Source organism: Phaethon lepturus, unplaced genomic scaffold (genome assembly GCF_000687285.1).
Source record: "Phaethon lepturus isolate BGI_N335 unplaced genomic scaffold, ASM68728v1 scaffold7508, whole genome shotgun sequence".
In the NCBI taxonomy this organism is placed as follows: domain Eukaryota; kingdom Metazoa; phylum Chordata; class Aves; order Phaethontiformes; family Phaethontidae; genus Phaethon; species Phaethon lepturus.
This window is the reverse complement of record NW_010559655.1, coordinates 8184-25038: the sequence shown is the minus strand read 5'-3', so window position 1 is coordinate 25038 and position 16855 is coordinate 8184. Positions and strand designations below refer to the sequence as shown.

The 16855-nt window shown below is 38.9% G+C and overlaps 1 protein-coding gene across 1 annotated transcript in view; it reads right to left on the bottom strand.

Moving 5' to 3' along the window:
• The window catches only part of RTF1 (Rtf1, Paf1/RNA polymerase II complex component, homolog (S. cerevisiae)), a 17647-nt gene extending 2358 nt beyond the window's left edge, over positions 1 to 15289 (bottom strand). The window contains exons 1-15 of the mRNA XM_010293424.1: positions 15143 to 15289; positions 13420 to 13624; positions 11170 to 11284; positions 9440 to 9551; positions 8467 to 8602; positions 7684 to 7861; positions 6701 to 6783; positions 5333 to 5420; positions 5136 to 5243; positions 4468 to 4545; positions 3268 to 3389; positions 2559 to 2616; positions 1920 to 1997; positions 705 to 800; positions 299 to 410 (exon numbers count right to left, since the gene is read on the bottom strand). Coding sequence (XP_010291726.1) covers positions 299 to 410; positions 705 to 800; positions 1920 to 1997; positions 2559 to 2616; positions 3268 to 3389; positions 4468 to 4545; positions 5136 to 5243; positions 5333 to 5420; positions 6701 to 6783; positions 7684 to 7861; positions 8467 to 8602; positions 9440 to 9551; positions 11170 to 11284; positions 13420 to 13624; positions 15143 to 15224 — 1651 coding nt within the window. The 5' untranslated portion in view covers positions 15225 to 15289. The remainder of the gene's footprint in view (positions 1 to 298; positions 411 to 704; positions 801 to 1919; positions 1998 to 2558; positions 2617 to 3267; positions 3390 to 4467; positions 4546 to 5135; positions 5244 to 5332; positions 5421 to 6700; positions 6784 to 7683; positions 7862 to 8466; positions 8603 to 9439; positions 9552 to 11169; positions 11285 to 13419; positions 13625 to 15142) is intronic.
• Positions 15290 to 16855: the final 1566 nt, after the last annotated feature.

Here is a 16855-nt window from a genome sequence, read left to right as displayed (position 1 = left end):
GAAGAGCGTATCAGAAAACACTCATTACCTCCTTTTCTCCCTAGGCATTTGGAGCAAGGATATGGGGATATACAGGTTTTCAGTCAAACAATACAGTTGTTCTTGTTTTCTCAATGGATGTCACTAGCACACATACCCCTCTCCTCAGTTCAAGATACTTGCCAAGACAACACACACAGAGTCTTTGCTCCCATTTTCAAAAGCCCACCAATGATTTTGAAAGAACTACTCTGGAAGAAGTGAGCTCTACCATAATGAGCTGGACAATCACATCCTCAAGGTCAGCTGGAACACCTACCTGAACTGGGAACCTGAAGATCAATCTTTACATCAAAGTCATGTACTTTGAAAAGATCTTCTGAGAGGTCACTGGCTGATTTAGAGTTCACATCTTTATCCTTCCCTTGACCCTGAAATAAAAACAGCAGGTTAAGTCTTCAACCCTTATCTGTCCGTATAAACAGAGATAAAAAAGCTTCTTCCCCCCACCTCTGTCACAAACATACTTAGTTTAGCTTTCATACTGATAGAGAAACTTAATTTTCTTTCCCCAAGAAAGAAAAAGCTGTTTCTTTTCTATGATAATGCCCTACAGCATATCTATTTCTAGAACTGAAGCATGCGCATCAACTGTTAGTCATAAGTTTCTAGAGCAAAACGGTGATAGTGGGAGGAACATAACAGGGACAGAAACGGAAACTTGCCTTACTCATGTCCTTTGGAGCATCTGGTAATACACCAGACCCGTATTTTGCATTTAGCTGGGCAAGGATGGCAGCTTGGACAGCAGGATCTCTGGACTGCAGAGGGGGAGAAAAGACAGAAAAACAATCACTATTTAAATTGGTGAAAACTATACTGCCATTTTGTTAAAGCAGCACTCACGTCCATGAACCTAAAACCATTAAGAGGCTGTAGATCAGTTAGCCCAATCTTCAGGATCTCAAGAGACAACTATAATCATCCTGATACCTGTGTAATGCACCTGACAGTAACAAAGTAAAAGTTATCCTTCAAAGTCTTTCTTTGAGGAACTGAGAAATACATTTTCTGTTGATATGGTTTGCTCCCATGACTAGTCTTAACACTATTGTTAGATTTATTTGCCTTCAGCTTACATTTCTGGCTGAAGCACTCTACTAGACAGAATTCTTTAGAAGACTATTTTCTTTACATAATAGTTGTCTACCATAATAAAGCTACTCAGTTATGATTCTTTTCTAATAGAGTTATTTCAGAAATTTTTTTTAATTCAAGCCCTGCAATAAAATTCCTTTTCTATTTCCTTGCCAGTTTGTGGAGACTGACGAAAGCCAACCTGACTAGTTTTCAAGTATGGATACCAGGACTGTATACTATACCAGAACAGGCTTCAACAAAGCCATATTGCTTAGAAGTAGGAGCTGATCACCTTGCTATCCATCATTTATACAGCTAGGGACTGCAGTAGCAGGTTTTGCCACAGTATCACGGGGGAAGTTTGTGTTAAACTACTTTATCCACCACAGGCTCAAAATGTGTGGTCTCCTTTCTCCTTTCACAGAACTTCTTGGAAAGTTTCAAATAAATAGAAGTGAAACTCCACTGTCTCCCCAAACTGTCTCCCCAGTGCTAACTAAATCTGAGTAATTCCACATAGAATAATTCACTACAGAAGTCTAAACCACAGTTGCTTATCCATGTACATACCCACATCACTTATGTCCTTCACACTTTGCATTAAAAAAAATTTGCTTTTTCCCCTCTTTTGGGATAGTGAGACCAGGATCTCACTCAACTATGTCACCCTGGCACCTGGAGCATTAATAGCATATGGCACAGTTGGGAATGAACACAACATTTTCCATCCTACTCTCTGCATTACATTAGTTTCTGTTTCTCTGCAAATCACCTCAACTGAACTTAAGTATTACACTCACATTAGACACTATTGTGGGCTTGCACTGCCGCCTAGTAAAGGGGTCCATTTGCTGGTTTTTCATGCTGTGACTTTCAGCCTGAAGAAGAAAAAGCACATGGTTTTGCAGAGTTAGCTACTTGCACCTTTCTAAATCCTTCTACAGCACCCCATCCGTGCAAGCACTCATCAGCTATATAGCATCAAGGTCAGAGGAAAACCAGCAACAGCATTACAGATAAGAAAGATTTTGACACACCCACAGTCCTGTGCTTCACAGGGCAAAACTGTATTGAACATAACACAGAAAATAGGCGCACTACTCTCAGGATAGTTAAGGTTTAGCCATTTGTTAAGAAGCTTAACTTTTCCTTAATAGCAGTGCCACTGAAGAGACTTGAATATTTCCTTTACTATTTTATTCTCTGATGTCTCCTTCCTGATTTCTTTCCCATACAAAATTCACTGTCACTATTACAGTCATTAATCTGCTGATAATTGAATTGATCAAAAGTATAAAGCAATCTGCTTTAAAATCATGTCATTTGCCTATATTAAAGACTTTATGGATCATTAAAAAACTTAACGTCACCATGCAATTATCCCCCTTTGCATCATTTAATCTCTACTTGTACAGAAGTATTAATTCAGCGCTATTTACCACAAGAGCCTTCTCAGACTCAACGATATTCCACTCTCTATTTCTCTGGTTGATGTAACTGCAGAAAGGAAAAAAAGGAAGGTGAGGGAGAGAAAGTGACTGTCATTTATCAATTCCTACACAGCAAAAAGCCTGACATCATTCTTGCAGCTTCATCTTGACCACAAATTACTCTTATTGCAACGCAAATGCTATCTAGGGTATATGGAAGAGTTTACATTTTTGACAATTTTCACTTCCTTGTATCTGTCATTCAGTTAAGATAGGCAAACACTAATAGAGCCATTATGATACATATTCTATCAATATATTGTACAGGAAAGAAGAAACAAAATCTTGCCGTTAATCCACTACTGCATTAGTTTCCCTTGTCTGTATATTTTGATTGATTCTTTCTTTCTTTAAGAAAGACAATTCATAGAATCATGGAATCTTTGGGTTGGAAGGGACCTTTAAAGGTCATTTAATCCAACCTCCCTGCAATGAGCAGGGACATCTTCAACAAGACCAGGTTGCTCAGAGCCCTCTCCAGCCTGACCTGGAATGTTTCCAGGGATGAGGCATCTACCACCTCTCTGGGCAACCTGTGCCAGGGTTTCACCACCCTCACTGTGAAAAATTTTTCCTTATACCTAGTCTAAATCTACTCTCTTTCAGTTTAAAACCATTACCCCTTGTCCTATCGCAACTCCCAATATCTGCTTCTTACCTGATTGCAGAAATGTTTTTTGTTCGTTGACGATCCAGGGCCTCTGCTCTCTCTTCAAGTTCATTAAGCTGATCTTGAATCTGTTTGGCCTTATCTTGGTCCCCCAAGTCCTCAGCCATAGCCTTCAACCAAACAGTAACTTGTTAGGCACTACTCTCTACCACAGAGCTAGTCAGAGAAATGAGGGACAGACCCATGAATCAGCCAGCTAACCCTATACCAGTTGCAAATATTCTACCCTGCATTGTAGGACAAAGACCTAAACTCTCCTTACAGCTCAAGGCAAACAGGACTTCTTTCTCTGAAGAACCCTGAAAACCTACCTTAACCTAAGGAAGATGTAGGAACACTAGTCCCAGCATAAGGAGGGCAAGTCAGTTAGAGGATTTAAGTCACAGGTTTGATTAAAATTTAGTATCACTATCTACCGGCTCAGGAAAAGAATTATTATTTCTACAACTGTCAGTTGCCACTTGTTTCCGGGAGTTTGAGAATCCTCACCACCAGGAACAGCAACAGTAGGTTATTGTGCCACCTGGTGACAACAAAAAGCAATTGCACTCTTCTGCAATGGAAAACAATTTCCATATTCCTGCACTGTAAAATTATGGCCAAACAATACAGTTATGCCAAAGAATGCAGAACTAAAAATTAATACAAACTCTTCGTTTTTACTGTATATGAAGCACGAATGTTTTGAAAGAGAACTGCACAAATAAAAACAAACAAAACTTGTTATGTCTATGCTTATCTTCAGAGATACTTAAGACTGCTTGTTTACTCGACTTCTTGGCTTTGGCTTCTCAGCACTGTTAGGCCTATTTGTTCCAGAAGGTCTATATGTGAAACAGTTCAGTGGCAAGTACATCTTTCAGCAATGTATTCTTTTCAATATAAATTGCTGGCCATAAAGTGACAATTCAGTCACCCCCGAGTAAAAGACAATTTAACACAACTTTTATTGTTTAAAGGACACAAGAAGAGACAGCTGTAATTGTTGGCAATTGATCTTAGAAAAATAATGGAACAGCTTTAACCGGGTTCTAAGCATTCTGAACCCAGCAATGAACCTTGAGATCCACCTTTTAGCTGCATAGTTAAAGTCGAGCTTACTGCTGACTACCGCCAAAATCCAGATGAGCTCCAGTTCTTCAAAATCAAAGACTGCATTAAGCTTGCAGGCATCATCTCATCTCTCACCTTCTCCTTTAACAGCTGAGTTTTCTTCATAGCGTAATTTGGAGGTGCTTTTCTGAACCTTTCCTTCTCTTTCACAATCTGTAAGATGCAAAGGAAACAGCAAGAATACGCAAATATCAAGTGCCTGTTTCAATACTTGGACAGTAGAAGCAACAGATCAGTATCACCTAAGAAATGTACTTACTGCCACAGAATTTTACTCATGCTCTTTCTCTGCTGCATTTTTTAATTTGTGACTCGGTAATGAGTTACAGCTCCATCCCCCTCACTTACGACCTACAAAAATCTGATGCTAATCACATTTGGTCAGTATTAAGCAAGGATTAAACTGCAGAAACTGTGATAAATGCATCTATGATGATGCTGTTAGCTTTTTGGAACCTGAGAACTAAGTTGCCATACTCAGGTTAGGAGTTCAGAGCTCCACAACACAAGTTCAAGAGGAGGTAACAGGGCACAAAGGATGAAGTAAAGCCGGAGTAAACACCAAACAACAGCTGAATCACCAAGCTATGCTATCCAGTTATGCAGCTTCATTTTGAGCCTTTTATTTTCTTCTTAGGAAGCAAATACCATGATCATTTTGCTTTGTAACAGCTAGTGCTGTACTCCACGAGTTCCTGTCACCTTTAAGCACTGCTGCAACCTCACTACAACGCACTGTTTACCTCCTCAATGTCCTGATCATTAAACTTGTAGTTGAGAGCTTCTTTGATGGATACTTCCTTCTTGTTTATCTCATCTAGTGTGGGTAGCTGCATCCCAGCAGAGAACATCTAAACACAAGAGACAAAAAGGTTACTTTCCACTTAAAGTATCCTTGGCAGAAGACTGCTAAGAAGAAACTGAAGTCTGGCAAACTTACCGCTTCCTTCCACTTCATAAACTCACTTTCAGTAAATTCCTGATTTGAGACAAACTCCAAACGAAACACACGTGAATCACTGCCATGCCTGCAACAAGAAAATGTAACAACATCCCCCTCTGACGGTACAGAGCTGTGATCTTGGATCTGTAAGTGGAAACTGATTCAAGAAGCCCAAAACCAGACAGTAAGAGTAAGGCAACTCTTGTGGCTCACATGCTATCTATTCCTAACTTCAGTTAGGTCAGCCACAGTTCAGGAGCCTACATCAGCTATTAGTAGTAATGCAAAGGAATACTAGACAGTGAGTCTGCAGGAAACAGTCGTTCAGTCGTGGCAGTAAAATCCTCAGGAGGAAACAGAAACAGACACCGCTCACACCTAAACCTTACATACCTTATTTGGTGACCCATGGCATGATCTTTGGAAACACAAAGCTCCTTCATGTTTGGACCAGTAGAAATAACCTTTAAGCAGTACTGAACTATACAATGTCGGAGCCAACCCCTACCTAATTTTTTATTTGTTGGCCAGTCACAAGCCAGAAATCCCTAAACATTTTCTGCAGAGCACTACTTTTGGCACTACCAGCTGAACTACTATACTGCTAGTAGCCAATACTAAAATTAGTTGCCATGGTGTAAATTTTACTCAAAGCATGAAGCTCTCTCCGAAGGTAGCCCAACAAGTTATTGAACATCACAATGGATTTAAAGAAGACTTTTTTTACCCCATACTTGCACCCATGTGCATTCTCCACATGCCTTCCTGTTTCTCCCAAACAGTTAATGTCTTCTTGTCTGATCTCACCAGGATGTTTTGTATTTTAACTGTTAACCTTCACCTCATGATCCTTAAAAAGGCTGTAAGAACAACTGAGAAATCTGGTGCTACACTCAGCTTCTTCCCTCCAAAATACCATTTTATGTTGTAACATGTATGCCAGACCCAATCACATACACCTTCAAATGATACATATTTCTAACATCTGATTATAACAACAGTGGAGAAAAGATATAAAAAAAAGAGTATTGCAAAGCTCAAGAGGCACATACAAACAATCATGGGTTACTAACACAAATTAATTGCTCAGATGTCAATACAATCACAAGTCCCGGCATAAGTTGTTGTGGTTTTTTTTTTGGTTTGGTTTTTTTTTGTTGTTGTTTGTTTGTTTTTTAAATAATCATCACTATGCCCAAGGGGAAAAAAACCCCAAACAAACCCAACTTCAACATTCTAGCAGTAAGCAGCACAGCAAGGCCCAATCTGCTTTTTAGCTCTCATCTCCAAACCACACACAGAACATTATTTGCTATGAAAAGGACACCAATTCATGAACGGATGAGGATTACTTTGGTATCTTACCGCAACTGTAATCCTTTGTTTGTCCGGGTACCACCAAGCTGGTAAACCTTTGCAGTCTCTACCACACCAGTTATTTCTGCAACCTATATCACAGAGTAAAATACACAAAAGGAAGGATGCAAGCGGCGTTTTTTTTGTGTTCCTGGAATATACCTGGCGTATTCAAGCCTTTTCACTAGAGATCAAAAACCTTAATCTAACTAACAGTTCTAACTATACCAAGGAAAGCAAGACAGTGTACATTATCAGGTATTGAATTAGTTGTTTCATGCATCACCTTTGAGTTGACAAATTATACCACCTGAATGCTTGATGAAGTTTTTCTATCTTCTCAGTTCTGCTTTCCTGACCAAATGGTGTACACTTTCCTACTTCCCCTATTTCCTTTTCAATTAACACTGGTTTGGGATAATGTAAACACATCAGTTTTGCTCACATAGTAAACACAGCCCCTCTGGGGAATTTTTTAATGCAATTTTAGAGAATATTATTGCATCCTATGATTGTGCAGTTACAGCAATGAGACATAAAAACAAAACTGTTCTCAACTACCTTCTCCTTTGATGCACACTGTAATACTAGAAACACTGTAAAAAAGAAGCAAGACCATGCAATAACTTGGGAACATTCCCAGAAACAAGGAGTGAATGTTACTCATCCTTACTTGGTCAAAGCAGAGTCCTGAACTCTAGTTTGCAATACAAATAATGAGACAAGACAGCATGAACCAAAGCTGGAAGAACAGCCTTTGTTAGTGCGCTCTCTCTCTTGCTAAATATATCTCTTCACCTAGCTGGTCCCATAGATTTATTTATTTTTAAACCAGTCTCCTCCGCTTCTTTGGCAGCAGTTACATTTTCTGGTTATAAGCAATCTTTTTATATTAACCACGGAAACAATCACAGGTACCCAAGAATTGCTAAGCTGCAAATATAATATTACAGCACTATAAGAAGAACTAAATCCCTTGGAACTAAACTCACCCGATAAACAGGTTTGCTGTTGTGATTTCCAATGCCAATACGGACAAAGCAGCCAGTAACTGTCTTGGCAAAGAAGGGCATATGACACCAGCGTTCCAGCTTGTGTCGTGATAACCGTACTCGGTTCAGTTCTTCAGGCAAGGACACTGGCTGGGACTTAGGAGGAATTTCTTCTTTCCTGATTGGGAAAGGTGAAAAGGAATAAAGCAGAGACATAATCACCAAAAAAGGGGCACTGAGCAAGGTGCAGTGTGAGTGTCAACTATTTAAGTTACCAGTAAAAGGAATGATTCATCACGCACTAGTTGACCGTAGATATATGAATTTAGCATTCATGAGAAAGGCTTAATGTGAAGTCTCAGACTTGTTATGCACTGCCCCTGCTACCACAAAGCAGAAAGACTCACACATCAAGGCAATTTATATATAGACCAATACTTTAAGATAAGCCAGCACATATCTCTGCTCTGCTAATATGTCAGGGTTCTGCAGCTGCTAAGCTGTAGAACTAAACAAATCAGTAAACAACAGTAAATGGGGCTACAGGTAACAGCAGGGAACTGAAGCTGCAAACCCATACAAGGTAAATCAGTCCCATGCACCATGATACAGAAGCCAAGGACTCAAATCTGAGCAATGCAAGTGTGCCCAGAGGCAAAACCACTTTAGCGACACTGAACTGCCTCCAAACAATCCTGTAAAACATCATGTGTCTACATAAAGTGGATCTCTGTTTCTGAACGCACACTTACAAGTGATCATAGTCCTGTGTTTACTACTTACTCTTCTTCTTCATCAGAGGATGAGGATCTGGATGAGCGATCACTTTTCTCACTAGATTTATCATCCTCCTCCTCCTCTTCATCATCAGAGTATACTTCACTAGTTTTTAATGGCTGTTTTTTTGCAAGCAATTCAGCTGTAGGAAGGAGGACAGTGCACAAGGAAAAGCAAGCTGTAAATTTTGTATGAAAGATTCCTTTTGGAGCTGAAACTTTACTGGTTAAAAAAAAGAGAGGCAGATAGCTGTTCATTTTACACTGGATACAAGTGTCACATGTTCAAATCCACTAGTAAGCTAAGCACTCTATTGTATATATTCAAAGAGAAATCGAAGTATTTAAAAGCATCTTAAATCTCAGTTGTACTTATCTTCAGTCTCTCAACTTGACTGCACATAGCAATACAAGATGGGCATAACAACTGGATATACAAGAAATATAGCCTTCAATTTATGATCAGACAACTCATTGAGGTGGGGTTTTTTTTTCCTTGAAAAATAACATGTTTGGAGAGGACCACAGTAAAACCTAGCAGAGTAACAAAAAGGGTTGCATCAAACGTCTGTGGCAAGACAGACAAGATGATGTGCCAGTGAAGAAACAAGCAAATGTAGACAAGGTAGCAAGTACAATAAACACAGTCTAGATGGTTCAGAGGTTAAGTAACAGAATCTAAGTCACCGATTCAAATATATGAACTAAACATTACTAAGTGCCATCCAACAGACTGTGATGAAGGTTTGCTTTGTTTTCAGTCCATTCTGGGGAGGGGCGGGGGAGAGGAACAAAGCACCAGTGGTGCCAAACAATACCCTAGGTGGTCATGTTGCACAAAAGACCAAGGAAAACACAGGCATGGAATTCATTCACTCCAAGGTGTAGGATTATTGCATCAATTAGAAACAGGAAGTAACACTTTTAGAAGGCTGTAATAATGCCTCAAAAATTGTAGCAATAGCAACACACTTTCATACCTGTTCTGTTCTTCCTTTTCTCTCTTTCTGCTTTTAGCTCCTCCATTGCCTGAGATTTCTTGTCAAGCTTCTCATCCCGCTTTGATCGCCGCTCTTTGTTATGTGACATGACCTAAAAACATGCATAGAAAGTCCCTCAAAACCAAGTGCAATCCATAAATTGAAATGCATTACAAAAAAACTGTTTGCACACTTCGAAAACTTTTCAAACAGAAACTACTAACAAACTCTATTTTAAAATCAGTTTTTTACAAGTTCGTTTTTACGGAGGCTAGGGAAAAGGAAATCCATTCTAAAGCATATTTCTTTTTTCTACTTCATATCAAAAATAATGAACATATTTATGCTTCAACATTTCTGCCACCAATTTTCAGTCTCAAAACTCCTCCTTAAAGTTAAAAAGGACTAGAGAAATAAAATGGAAGTAATTATGCAACTAACAAGTAATGAGGAAAAATTGGATGAATATTCTTCTCATTTGCTTCTTCTGCAAGGCCAAATCAAGGCGCTTCTTCTCATTCAGTACCCAAGAGAAAAGTTACGTTAAAAAATACTTAGAGCAGAAAAATTTGTGTGTAAAATCTTCAATATGGATCCAAATCTTAAATGTTGCAAATGTTCTAATATTTTCCGTTTCTAACAGGTCTATCTGGAATATCAGGTAGCACAGACAGCAGATTATATAATAAGCATAAGAGACAGTCATTTGAAGTAAGTTGAAGTAATTTCTCTTCATAAGATCCTTTTATATATACACATATATGTATATGCATCTACACATTATGTATTTTATATATATATACTCTGTAAGTATATACACACATGTACATATATGGAGTTGAGAGGGGTAGGGAGAAGAGATTCACTCTGCTTAATATGTGCTTAAGGGAAAACTCATCTCACCTAATTTGATTTAAGTGTTAAACATCTATTTCACTTGAAAATAACATGGAGTAAATTGCCAGCTGGAGATGCCCTCCACCATTGCACAAAGACAGAGGCAACAAGAAGTGCAAACAGTCAGCTAGTTCTTAGATGGCTAAAGTTAGGCAAGATGAATCCCATCCAGTTCTAGAAGCCTATCTACCCAGACTCTATAAATAGTTAAGAGCAGGATCTTAACCATTTAAAGCTACAGCCAGTTCAGCCATTTGAAACTATAGTTCAGTTACAGAGGCCTCACCCCAAAAACTGGTATTATCCTCTTTCTTCTAGAGGTAGAAAAACTATAGAACTACTTCTGTTCCTCCTAGCATTCAAGTTTTCTTTGACACCCCTATCAGTAGAAACCAAGCATTCTTTCCATTATATGTGCATGCAAAATAATTAAGATGACAGCTGAACATTTTTTTGCTCTCTCTAACTTTCACTTGCAAGAAAGACTGCGTATGTAATGTTTCAGACTGAATGACAGAAGTTTGGCTAAAGGAACTGCAAAAGGTTGCTTTCTTGTTCTCATATGGGAGGCCTATCACAGCAGCTCTAGATAGAGCGGCAACTTTGCATTATTCATTAAAAGGAGTGCACCCCTCAGCAGGCCAAAGATGTTCATTTCTTTACATAAACTGGAAAGGCTAAAAATAGCTTGAGCATATAAATGAACTAAACTCTGACCTGCTTACCACACTGTTTGACATTAAGAGAAAACATTAGGGGCAGAGAGAGGCAGCATCCGATCTCCTGTTGCCAAGGGAAAAGGGTTTGTTACTACGGACAGTTTCATTTCCTACCTGGGACTCCTGGATCTGTGTGAGTTTCTTCTTCTCCTGCTCTTCCTCTTGCTTTTTCTTTTTCTCTTTCTTTTCTTTCTTTTTTGCTGTTTTTAGTTTCTTCTTTATTTCAAATCTAGTAGCAGATATTAAAACAAAAAGAATTATGAAAGAATGCTCTCTCCCTGAGTGCACAAAGTACCGCTCAGATGCTATCTCAGCTTAAGTTGTTAGTAGGCAGTAAGGAACACTTCCACTGCTTGTCTCAGATGGATAACCCTCTAATGCTATCCTGTCTCCCATTCCCATCTCCTTCCTTACCTAAGAAAAATAAGGTGAAGAAAAATGGAGCATTGAAAAGTGCAGTCTTACAGACAGCTAACCTAAACGGCTGAGGAGACCACATAGTTATGGCTACTCCCCCTCAATCTGTTCTTACTCCATCTTCATCTTTGCCAGTGTAGTAACCAATGCATGCTGCCTCCACCTCTAAAAACAATTGGCTATTTCTCATAATTTGAATCTCAACAGCTAAAAAATTGGCTGCTTAAAGCCACTATCATGCTAATTTTTTCATGCTTGAAGTCCGCCTTTCAGCTGGCCCTGGTCTGTTTAAGAACAACTGCAAAGAAGTCACAGTGAGTCTTCCTTCAGCAGCTACATTCCAGTCAAACTCAGGCAGTTTCTGCAGCCCAATTTAGGCACTTCCATTTCTACGTTCACTAAATGTGTCACCCTGACATCTTATTTTCAGCCACTGTATTCAGAAGGGTAGTGATTTCACTGGAACTATCCTGTGACTGAGATTCCACTGCACCATGGAGTGGTCATTGCTTTAGTGAAGTGTGCATATGGACAAACACAAGAAAAAAAAAATTACTTAAACTTCCAAAAACTGAAATTCAAAATGTGTTACCCACATACATATTACACAGTCAATTCTTCTTCAGTCCTTTACACTTGGATTTTGTAGACAAGAAACTGAAGTGCCAGATGAGCTTGTAGCCCTTTATGCCTTTAGCATGAAGCATAACACACAGGGCACAGGCATTGTATCAGACGCAATGCCTGCTGTAATCCAAACGAACTCACAGCACAATGTACATACAAAGAGCTAGACAGCATTTTGAAAGATTCAACTTACCATAAAGTTAAATAACTACCCCTTCCACCACCCCCTTAGTTCTACCTCCCAACCCCTTTACATAGAACAGGACAAACTTGTTTAAGATTAAATCAGTAACTCAAGCTTAGATTGCTTAGCTTGTTTGTATCAAGTATTCTGCAGCGTTCATTCTAAACGGCAGACATTCAGTTACACGGAACGGTGAATGAAATTAAAAAATATGCTGTCCTTCTACCTGATCTAAATCCCATCTTTCACTCATTCTGATCCCTTTGAGGAGAGCAGCAGACTAGAGAAGACACTGAAAGTAGTATTAAAACCACAGACAGTCAGGGCTCGAGCTATGGCTTGGACAAATGGACAGTCTGACAGTATCTTGCATTGACATGATTTACTCAACAGGTATCACTCCTCTTAGAGGAATTTCTCAACAAGTGAGAAAAGAGAGAAGTCACTGAAGAGGGAAGAAACTGGAGAAAACTTGTCCCACATGTGCCAAATCTTTCCTTTTAAGACATGTGGGAATAAAAATACCTTTACGACAAGGAAGCTGCCTGACAGGACAGCATTACAGTAACAAACAAAACCATACCACCTAAGGCAGAAATCCACAAACTATCCCTTGAAAATAAGATATCCAACACCACTCCTCATTACAATGTCTCTCTCTTCTATTAGGGCCCCAACCAGCTTCACACCCATACACAGGCAACCCTAACACTTCTGTGCTTCACCATTGTTTTCTGAAAAATTCCAGAAGCTCATACACACCTTACACTTCGCCTTTTTCCAAAGTATCAGCGTGTGACAGCTAATACAAAGAAGACAGAAGAGAAAGCAGTCCTTCTGACTGTCTGGCATCTAGTGTGTGAAGCAGTAATATGGCTACAACAGTAGCTGACAGAACCACATGTATTCAATATCTGAGAAACTTTCAGAAACTGACTTTTACAAGAACACAGAGAATTCCTGCTGCGTGCTTCTCAGTTAGCTACAAGGACAGTTTACACAAAAAAATCTACAATGAAGCTTAATTCACTTTATAGTGCTGAACACTTGGACCCCAAGCATGAGAGCACAGTCAGCATACTCTCCATGCAGCCTCTATGAATTTGCTACTAAATATCAACAGATAAAAAATTCACCTTCTCTTTAGCACTTCTCTTTTCTCTATCCGGTTAAACAGCTCCTGCTCTCTCTCCTTTTCTGTCATTTGTTCCAGTCGAGCTCGGTCTTCTTCATCTCCCATCAGATCTTCTCCATAGCCATCATGGAATTCCTCATCTTCAGATGAAGAATCTGAATCTGAGCTAGATGAGGAGCTGTTGCTTTCTGAGTCAGAGACTTCTCCTAAAAACAAAAATACAAGGCAGTGAAATGCAACTGGGGCAAAGCCCAACCACTTCATTGTAGCATGTTAGTAAAGTATATCAAGAATGAATTTTTACACCCTTCTTCCGCTATACTAAAAGCATACATATAATGAGAAGTATTTCCTCTTGGGTTTAGTTTATTACTGTAAGATATGCATGCTAAAAAATGATAAAATGAGTGGTACTACATGTGAAGACAAAATGGGCTGTAAGTAAAAATTCTTAGTAGAACAAGCAGATTTTAAGAGGCCTTTTGGCTAGTGTGTGAGGGTCTTAAGGTTAGATTTCTATGCCTCTAGGCTTATGCCCCCGAAAGTTGCTTATACATCCATAACTTTGTAAGTGTATGCACATCTCAAATGCCACTATTAACCACCACCAATACTTCTCATTATAGCAACCTGAAGAACCAAAATTTGTCATTTGAAGACTGCAACACTATGAATCGCTACATCACAAGATAAAGTTGAAACACACTACCCTCAGGACTGACAAGGCCATGATACTAGCTCCGTTACTGTAACAAGCCCTCCCAGTTACACAGGGGCTTAGCAAACCGCTGACACTCCAATAATATTGGCGGGTAACACCACCTTTAAACTTCATTCCAGTTCAAGGGCTTTGATTATCTCACCTACATTACACCAAATCACAAAAGCAGACATTAGGATTCATTCTTCTACTTTCTTTCTGGTCTCAGTATTTCTGGAAACTTCCAGCTTTGCAAACTTACACTGTGAAAAACCTTGGTTTGTCTGCACTGATACATACAGTTTCAGTCACTTCATGCTTTGGTCTGTCTCCGCTGTGCTTAATATACTTAAAATTGTAGCCTCCTTCATATTCTTTCTTAACTTTGTTTTTTTTAGTATCAACTGAAATCACAACTAACCACCTGTAAAATTTCACAGACATGATGAAAACAGGAAAGAACACAGGAAGTTTGCCCAGCACTGAAACACAGTCAACATTCATGTAAAAAAAAAAAAAAATCTGACAAAGTTATAGCAAAGATTTTTCTTCTTCCACATATGTATAAATGTACAAGAATTCCAATTCAGACCAAATGCATGCAAGATAACCTCCTGTTTGCATCATACAACACTATACATCTCTCTGTCATTACAAGAAGTTTGTGAAAGGAAAACACATCAATGGGAATAAAAGAAAATGCTACCCACATTACAGATGGGACACTCTAGAAAGAAGAAAAGAATTTTCCAGGAGAAAGTCAAGTAAAGAAATATGTCACACATTCTTCAGCTGAAACAGTATTTAGTGTTGCGTTTGTAATGGAGTGCTTACAGCAATGCTATACCGAATTATACGCACTTTAAGACATGGCAAGTTTAAGAGTCCTCCAGACTACTGATAACACAAAGGAAACTCTTTGAAGGTAGTCTAACATCAACATTTAACATGACTCTTCAGTATGCACAAAGGCGTAACTTCACTTGGAATTACACTGTAAGTAGATGCACTTGTGTTATCTTACCCTCTTCAGGTGCTGAGCTCTCAGCCGAGCTGTCTTTATCTGAGCTGCCTGAAGAGGCAGCTTTGTTTGTTTGTTTCTTCATGGCTCCTTTCTTCTCTGCCTTACCCGCTTTCCCCTTTTTTTTGTTTTTAGAACCTCCAACAGTCCACTGCAAGGAAAGAACCAAGAGAGAGATCATGAGACACAAACACCACTTGTTTCTCCCTCCCCCAAAATACTGGAGTAAAAACAACGGAGAAACAGTCCAATACCTGACAGCAACAAATCAGTCATACAAGGGAAAAAAAAAGAAGCCACCAATAGGAAATTTATCAAATGAAAGCATTTTACAAAGTTTTTTGGGTTGGGGAGTGGAGTGTTGTGTGGTTGGGTTTGGAGTTTAAAAAAAAAAAAACAGTTATCAGTGCAAGGCAACAGCTGGTTAGGACACTCCTTTTAAAAACAATGAAGACTTCAGAGTCTGCCATATCCACCAGGAGAAAACATTTTCCTAGGAAAATAATTTTAAACAAGCGTCCAGCTGCATTTGTAAAGATTAGCTTCAGTTTACTACTATTAAACAAAAGAAATGACAGATGTGTTTCTAAAAACTAGTTTATTCAAGAACAGATTTTATATTTCATGAAGGCACACCAATTACATATGACAGTCTTTAAAAAAAAAAAAATCTGTTTTACCAGGAGTACACAGCACCTGTATTTTTATGCAACAAACCAATAGCGCACTTGCTCATAGACAGTAGCGCCACTGCCTGCATCTATATACACAAGTCTGAATCAAATCGAATCACAGAAGAAAAAAAAAAAATCATGAAATGTCAAGTCTTAATTTTAATTCTTTCTTAACATCATATCCTCAGTTAACTTAGACTGCACTTCCCAAGTAGAGGATATATACCACCACACAAACACAGGTAGCAACTTTAAACCAAAGTCCCAGGAAAAGAGCTAGTATTTACCTTACAGTGTGATTTCTTATTAGAAGTTTTGCATTGTCCCAACTACCTGGGTAAAGCCACAGAACAGAAACAGTAAGGATTGCCTGTGTATTATTTTAAGGCTTTACAATATTTTGTACTTCACCACCTCCCCTAAAAATTCTCCAGGCACAAGACCTTCAGGGATAAGACAGTTTCTTTCTAAATATATAACTATTTAGACTGTTATCCTCTTCATACCTGTATAGTACTCTCATCTTCCACGCACATCACCATCCATTCAAGCACGCAGCCTACTAAAAAAATACATTCCTAATTCAAATGAGGAAATAGTCTTTTGCATAACTGAGATCTTGCACTCAAAACTACTTTTACTAGGGAAAATAAAAATCTTTATATTTGACCTGAGGTGCACAAACTTTAGGCTTCTCACCCACCATTCCTGTGGCATGAATCAAGTTCATCTCTGCAGGCAGTAATCATTCCACCAAATTGGATGACTTCTCCTAATCAAGGCACCATCTTCAGGGAACCCTAGTGTTCAAATACTCTAAATGAAACTCAACTGAGTAGTTAGAAGCTACTACCTGATCTACTAGTATCTTTAGAATTTCCTAGGTTTTGATTACTCTCACACCCAGCCTTGTGCCTTCCATATGACCACCTGCTTCATACTCTTCTTTAAGCATCAGCTGCGCATTCAAAAGTATCTGTCAAAGGCCAGGCAGAAGTTTTCTTTCCCGAGGTAAAAGTACAGCTACCTAGTGGTAAGCCTC